This window comes from Eriocheir sinensis, chromosome 49 (assembly GCF_024679095.1).
Source record: "Eriocheir sinensis breed Jianghai 21 chromosome 49, ASM2467909v1, whole genome shotgun sequence".
Classification (NCBI taxonomy): domain Eukaryota; kingdom Metazoa; phylum Arthropoda; class Malacostraca; order Decapoda; family Varunidae; genus Eriocheir; species Eriocheir sinensis.
The window spans coordinates 7,213,843-7,221,342 of NC_066557.1; the positions used below are offsets into that span (position 1 = coordinate 7,213,843).

At 43.1% G+C, this 7,500-nt stretch overlaps 1 protein-coding gene and 1 long non-coding RNA gene across 6 annotated transcripts in view; both read right to left on the reverse strand.

Moving 5' to 3' along the window:
- Window positions 1–5,688, reverse strand: part of LOC126981789 (uncharacterized) — a 68,676-nt gene extending 62,988 nt beyond the window's left edge. The window contains exon 1 of the mRNA XM_050833339.1: window positions 5,397–5,688. Within this exon, the coding sequence (XP_050689296.1) occupies window positions 5,397–5,506 (110 nt within the window). The 5' untranslated portion in view covers window positions 5,507–5,688. The remainder of the gene's footprint in view (window positions 1–5,396) is intronic.
- On the reverse strand, window positions 1,367–5,381 carry LOC126981790 (uncharacterized). Of its 5 annotated transcripts, none has more exons than XR_007734139.1 (3): window positions 5,083–5,381; window positions 3,104–4,931; window positions 1,367–2,956 (listed from the first exon to the last, which is right to left on the reverse strand). It is a non-coding gene; the product is annotated as an uncharacterized LOC126981790 (long non-coding RNA). The 5 variants fall into 5 exon arrangements; XR_007734141.1 differs by having other exon boundaries at window positions 3,104–4,480; window positions 4,522–5,381; XR_007734137.1 differs by having other exon boundaries at window positions 3,104–3,149; window positions 3,293–5,381.
- Window positions 5,689–7,500: the final 1,812 nt, after the last annotated feature.

Consider the following 7,500-nt stretch of genomic DNA (forward strand, 5'->3'; position numbering starts at 1 on the left):
TTCAGATTCTCTCCATTTTCCTTATTGTTCTCCTCTTGGTTCTCACAACTTGTTTTTTCTTTATTTTTTTTCTTTGTTTTATTTGTTTTTTGCTGTTTTGTTTTGTTTTTTGTTTTGTTTTAAGTTTGATTTCATGATGTTATGTTGTTTTGGTTTTCTATGTTGGTTTCTTTGTTTTTCTGTTTTCTTTTTTTCTTTTTTGGTGTTTTCTTCTTTAGTTTCTGTTCTTGTTTTTCATATTGTTGTTGTTGTTGTTCTTTCTCTTTCTGTCCTCTTCTATTTTTCTGTCAATCTTTCTTTTATTGGTATTTTCATTATTCTTATTGCATCTTCGTCATCACCATTAACCTCTTCTTCTTCTTCTTCTTCCTCCTCCTCCTCCTCCTCCTCATTTTCGTCCTTGTCCTTATTCTTCTCTTAGACATATTCTCTCTCTCTCTCTCTCTCTCTCTCTCTCTCTCTCTCTCTCTCTCTCTCTCTCTCTCTCTCTCTCTCTCATACACTGTTGCCACTACTACTACTACTACTACTACTGCTACTACTACTGCTTCTACTTCTACTACTACCACTTGCATTACTACACACTCCACACTCCACACACACACACACACACACATAGAACACTAATATCAAACAATTTTCGCTGTGGTGGATGAACTCTGATAACACGAACCACCACCACCACCATCACCACCACAACCACCACCACCACCACCACCAGGTCTTGTGTGTGTGGGCGTGGGTGTGGGCGAGGTAGGTGTGGGCAGGAGGTTAAGATGGTTGAGTGAGCCCCTATCAGTGTGTGTGTGTGTGTGTGTGTGTGTATCAGGCCTGTCTCCCTAATATGGCCACGCCCCCTTTTCTCCATCCTACAACCTCCCCCCCCCCCTCCTTTCCTCCCTCCTCCTCTCCTTACCCCGTTACCTCCTTCTCCTCCTCCTCCACCTGCTTTTCTTCTCTCTTACTCACCTTTCTCTTTCCTTCCTCTTCTTCTTCCTCCATTCCTCCTCCTATTCTCTATTCTTCTCTTCCTTGCCTTTAATTCATCCTTTTTCCTTCAATTACCTTCTCTTTCTTCTTCCTTCCTCCCTTTTTCTTCCTATTCCTTCTCTTCACCCTCCTTTACTTCATTCCCTTCACTTACTTCTTTACTCCATTCCCTTCCTTCTCTTCTACTCTTCCCTCTTCTCTCTCTCTCTCTCTCTCTCTCTCTCTCTCTCTCTCTCTCTCTCTCTCTCTCTCTCTCTCTCTCTCTCTCTCTCTCTCTCTCTCTCTCTCTCTCTCTCTCTCTCTCTCTCTCTCTCTCTCTCTCTCTCTCTCTCTCTCTCTTCCTTCCCCTTCCTTCCCTCACCTCTTCCTTCCTTTCCTTTACTCTTCCTTCCATCCCTTCCTCCTCCCTTCCTTTTCTAACCCATTACCATAACATAATCGCCTTCCCTTCATCACCCTCTTCACTTTCTCTCTCTCTCCCTCCCTTCCTTCCCTTCCCTCCTCCTCCTGATTCAAAGGTATGTGACTGATGACATTCTCACACCTGTTGCTTGCTGTACCTGTGCCTTGAGTTCACAGGTACGCCTTAGTAAGTTCCTTTGCCCCGGGGTACAGGTGGAGGTTGTGTGTCACCTGTGTGGGAGTGTCATGGCTCTGAGATACCTGTAATCACTCTCACCTTTGTCTGATTGGTGTCATCTGGTTAATACGTGTGGTGTGAATCGTGTCACGGTGTTGTCGGTGTTGTTTTTTGTTACCTTGAGTGTGCGTGTGTGCTTTGATCTGATATTGATGTCATCTGTGTACCTGGTGAGTGCTTTTTTTCCTTTACCTGGTTATAACACCTGTCACGTTACTTTTCTTTGTTCTCGTGTTATTTTTATTTTCATTTTGTATTGATAGTGTTACCAGTGGAGTGTGTGTTTGGATGTGTGTTACCTGGCCACCTGGTAATTATTTTTTTCCTTTACCTGGTTATAACACCTGTCACGTTACTTTTCTTTGTTCTCGTGTTATTTTTATTTTCATTTTGTATTGATAGTGTTACCAGTGGAGTGTGTGTTTGGATGTGTGTTACCTGGCTACCTGGTAATTATTTTTTTCCTTTACCTGGTTATAACACCTGTCACGTTACTTTTCTTTGTTCTCGTGTTATTTTTATTTTCATTTTGTATTGATAGTGTTACCAGTGGAGTGTGTGTTTGGATGTGTGTTACCTGGCTACCTGGTAATTATTTTTTTCCTTTACCTGGTTATAATACCTGTCACGTCATCTTAATTTGTTTTTGGTGTTATTGTTATTATTTTCCCTTGACACTGTTACCTGTGGAATGTGTGCTTAGCTGCTCTTGATGTTACGTGGTTACCTGGTATTTGTTCTTTTGTTTGGCCTGGCTTTAAATACCTGTCATAGTTGTCGTGATTTATTTTACGTTATTTTTTTTATTCTATTTTGCCTCGATATTGTTACCTGTGGAATGTGTGTTTGGATCTGTTATTGATGTCACCTGGCTACCTGTTACACCTGTTTTTTTTTTTTTTTTGCTTTGTTACTTTCTTCACCGTTTTACACCTGACATTTTACACTGTTTTCCTGTTATTCTACGTTTTATCTCAATATTGTTACCTGTGGAATGTGTGTTTTGATGTGTTTTGATATAGTATTGATGTCACCTGGATACCTGTTACACTTAATTTTACATTGCTACACTTTTTTTTTTAACTTTTCACACCTGCCATTTCTTTCTTTTCGAGGTATTTTTTTCGTTTCACTTTGATGTTTTTACTTGGGGATTGTGTGTTTTGTTGTTATTGATGTCACCTGGATACCTGTTACACTTCTTTCTTACTTTGTTACTTTTTTCATCGCTTTACACTTGTCATTTCACTTTCTTTTGGGTTTTTGTCGTTTCACCTTGATAGTGTTACCTGCGGATTGTGTGTTTTGAGTTATCATTTTTGTCACCTGTCTACCTGTTACACTTATCTTCACATTCTTACACTTTTTAACCTTTTTACACCTGTCATTTTACTTTCTGTTCACATTATTTTTGTCGTCTCACCTTGATAGTGTTACCTGCGGATTGTGTGTTTTGATTTATTATTTTGTAACCTGTCTACCTGTAACACTTATCTTTACTTTCCTACACTTTTTTAACCTTTTTACACTTGTCATTTCACTTTCTTTTGCGTTTTTCTCGCTTCACCTTGATAGTGTTACCTGTGGAATGTGTCTTGAGTTATTATTTGTGTTACCTGTCTACCTGTTACACTTATCTTCACATTCTTACACCTTTTTAACCTTTTTACACCTGTCATTTAACTTTCTTTTGCGTTTTTGTCGCTTCACCTTGATAGTGTTACCTGTGGAATGTGTGTTTTGAGTTATCATTTTTGTTACCTGTCTACCTGTAACACTTATCTTTACTTTCCTACACTTTTTTAACCTTTTTTACGCCTGTCATTTTACTTTCTTTTCGTGTTATTTTTGTCGTTTCACCTTGATAGTGTTACCTGTGGAATGTGTGTGTTTTGATTTATTATGATTGTCACCTGTCTGCCTGTAACACTTATCTTTACTTTCTTACACTTTTTCAACCTTTTTATACCTGTCCTTTTACTTTCGTTTCGTTTTTTTTGTTGTTGTTGTTTCACCTGTTTCACCTTGATAGTCTTACCTGTGGATTGTGTGTTTTGATTCATTATTTTTGTCACCTTGCTACCTGTTACACTTTGCTTAGTTACACCTGTCATTACACTTCAGTTTCCTATTAGTTTAAATTTTCTCTTAGTTTCATTACCTGTGGATTATGTCTTTTGGTATGTTAATGACTCCACCTGTCCACCTGTGTTACCTGTTCCATTGTTTTCACCTTGATACACCTGCCATTATTTACTTTCTTATCGTTTAAATCAATATTCTTTTCCTCCGCCTCGATACCTGATGTTTTGATGTGGTATTTAAGTCACCTTGTTATCTGCTACGCCATGTTATACTTTACTTTGGCTGTAATCTCGTCACAAAAAGATCACTCCGCAATCCTATAATCCTTTTCTTTTTTCTTCTACTCACATTCCTTTTCTTTCCTTCGTTACTCTCTCTCTCTCTCTCTCTCTCTCTCTCTCTCTCTCTCTCTCTCTCTCTCTCTCTCTCTCTCTCTCTCTCTCTCTCTCTCTCTCTCTCTCTCTCTCTCTCTCTCTCTCTCTCTCTCTAATGATGCCGGCGACAGGTAGGAGGCTTCAACTCCGCCAGCAAGAACCTCAACATCACCCGCTCCCACCCCTAAGCTACCTGACATGCCCCCCTTCCCCCTCTTCCCTCCCCCCTCCGGCACCCCGTTACCTGGGCACCTGTACACACCTGGTCACTGGACTCCACACCTGACCGCCTAGATGCCTGGAAATACACCTGGACGCAACACAGTTAATAGCTTATGTGTTTTTTCTACAAGTGAGTTTGGGTGCTGTTTCCATATCTGCCTATAAACACCTGTAAATTGGCTGCCTGTACACCTGCCTAGCTTAAAACACCTGTAAATTGGCCACCTGTACATCTGGCTACTCTTGCTCGACACCTGATACACACCTTGCAATACACCTGGCAGTCCATTCACAGGTAAGGCCATATATAAATCACAGCAAAACCTTCCCTGCTAGCTTAGAACACCTGTAATTTGCTATCTGTATACCTGACTACTCTTCTCCACACCCGAAACACACCTTGCAACATACCTGACAGTCACATCAACAGGTAACCTCATGTATAAATCACAACAGAACCTTCCTTACTGGCTTCAAACACCTGTAATTTTTCACTTATACACCTGGCTACTCTTCTCAACACCTAAACGCTAAAGTACCTTGCAACACACCTGACAGTCCCATCAACAAGTACCTCACACAAAAACCACAACAGAACCTTCCTTTCTCGCTTAAAACACCTGTATTTATTCACCTACACACCTGGTTACCCTTCTCGACACATGAACGCCTTTGCACCCAGAAACACAACTTGCAACACACCTGACAGCCACATCAACAAGTACCTCACACAAAAATCACAACAGAACCTTCCTCTCTGGCTTAAAACACCTGTATTTTTTCACCTACACACCTGGCTACTCTTCTCAACACATGAACGCCTTTGCACCCAGAAACACACCTTGCAACACGCCTGACAGCCACATCAACAGGTACCCCATCAATAAATCCCAACAGAACCTTCCTTATCGGCCTAAAACACCTGTATTCCACCACCTGCCGGGCCGCGAGCACCTGAGGGGGCAGCGGCAGGCAGGTGAAGGTAGGCGGAAGGTGAGGCGAGGTAAGGGAAGGAAGGAGAGGGAGGGAGGGAGGGGTGGAGGGCACGAGGCAGCGACAGGTGGGTGGGTAAGCACTGTACTCACCCACACGTGCATATCTGGCAAATACATTTTTCATCCTTCGGTGGCTTCTGCGGCTTCTTCTCCTCCTTCTTCTTCGCCTCCTGCTTCTTCTTCTTCTCCTGGATCACCATGGCGGCGGGTTGAGCACTGAGCGGGTGGCGGCAGAGCGGTGGCGGCGGCGGCGGTACACACGTCCGTCCCAGATGAGATTCGGGCGAGACTGACGGCGTGTGGTGGGAGTCCGCGGCTGCAGGGCGTGGAGGGCGTGGGCGAGGGCGTGCGGCGGCGGCGGCGGTGGTGGCGGCTCATTCAGGGGCCTAGAGGTGGAGGGAGGGGAAGGGGTGGTTAGGTTAGTGGAGAGAAACAGTGTGGTGAGAAACAGCGTGGAGAGAAACAATGTGGAGGGAAACAGAGGTGAGAGAAACAATGTGGAGGGAAACAGAGGTGGAGAGAAACAATGTGGAGAGAAACAGAGGTGAGAGAAACAGTGTGGAGAGAAAAAGGGCCTGGAGGTGGATGGTGGGGAGGGGTGGTTAGGTTAGTGGAGAGAAACAGGTGGAGAGAAACAGTGGTAGGTGGAGGTAAGGTTGGTGGAGGATCAGGGAGGAGGGAGAGGAAATGGAGAGGGAGAAGTGATGAATGTGGAGGAGTTAAAAAAAGTGGAGAGAAAGCCATGGAAGAGAATAAATAAGCAAGCACTCAGAGGACTGTAGGTGGAGGAAAACGTAAGTGGAGGGGTGAGGGCGGAGGGGGAGGAAAGGAGGAAGAGGGAAGGGGAGGGGAGGGAGAAATGATGCATGTGGAAGAGTAAAAAGTGGAGAGGATCACATGTAAGATACGTAAGATAAGGACGCACTTCTAATCTTGTAGGTGGAGGGTGGGTTAGTGGAGGATCAGGAAGAGGTGGAGAGGGGTCAAGCATGTGGAAGAGTTAGAAGTGGAGAAAAAAAGACATGGGAGATACGGAAGATAGGGTCCCACTCATGCGGTTGTAGGTGGAGGTGAGGTTAGTGGAGTGTCAGGAGGAAGAGGGGAGTGGGTGAAGAGGAAGAAAATATTAAAGAACAGAAACAGGGAAGAAAACTAAGATGAAAGAGTCGTAAGAACAATGAATGAGGGTCCATGGAAAGACGAAGGTGGACGAAGGGGAAGAAGAGGCTCAGGAGGACTAAAAAGGAGCGATGAGTTACGTGGAAGACTTCACAAGAGGATCAGAACACATAGAAGGGGATTAGAAGGATTAAGAAAAGCGAAGAGATGAAGGATAAGGAATCACTGAAGAGGATCACTTAGGGAAGGTTTAAAGGGGCATTGAAAGGAGGTTGAGGCATATGTAGAAGGATTTAGTGGAGGATCAACACTTATAAAGGGATTGAAAAGGTTAGAAGTAGTGGAGAGTGGAAGGATAAGGAATCAGGAAAGAGGATCTCTTAGGGAAGGTTTAAAGGGGCATTGAAAGGAGGTTGAGGCAGTAGAAGGATTTAGTGGAGGATTAAAACACTTATAAAGGGATTGAAAAGGTTAGAAATTGTGGAAAGTGGAAGGATAAGGAATCAGTAAAGAGGATCACTTAGGGAAGGCTTAAAGGGGCATTGAAAGGAGGTTGAGGCACATGTAGAAGGATTTAGAGGAGGATTAAAACACTTATAAAGGGATTGAAAAGGTTAGAAGTAGTGGAAAGTGGAAGGATAAGGAATCAGTAAAGAGGATCACTTAGGGAAGGCTTAAAGGGGCATTGAAAGGAGGTTGAGGCAGTAGAAGGATTTAGAGGAGGATCAACACTTATAAAGGGGTTGAAAAGGTTAGAAGTAGTGGAGAGTGGAAGGATACGGAATCAGTAAAGGGAATCACTTATGGAGGTTCAAGCAGTAGGAAAAGGGAGTTGCGGCACTTGTAAAAGGATTGAGAAGAAGATTAGAACACTTGTAAGAGATTAGAAAGGTTTGGGAAGATTCGTAGTGGAGAGCGAATTGATAAGATGAAGAAAAACGCTTAGTAGAGGTTCAAGGGGAGAAATAAAGGAGATTAAAACACATGTAGATGGATTTAGAGGGGGATCAAATAACTCATAAGAGGATTAAAGGGATCAAGAGCAATAGAGAGTGTAGGATAAGGATTCATAAAA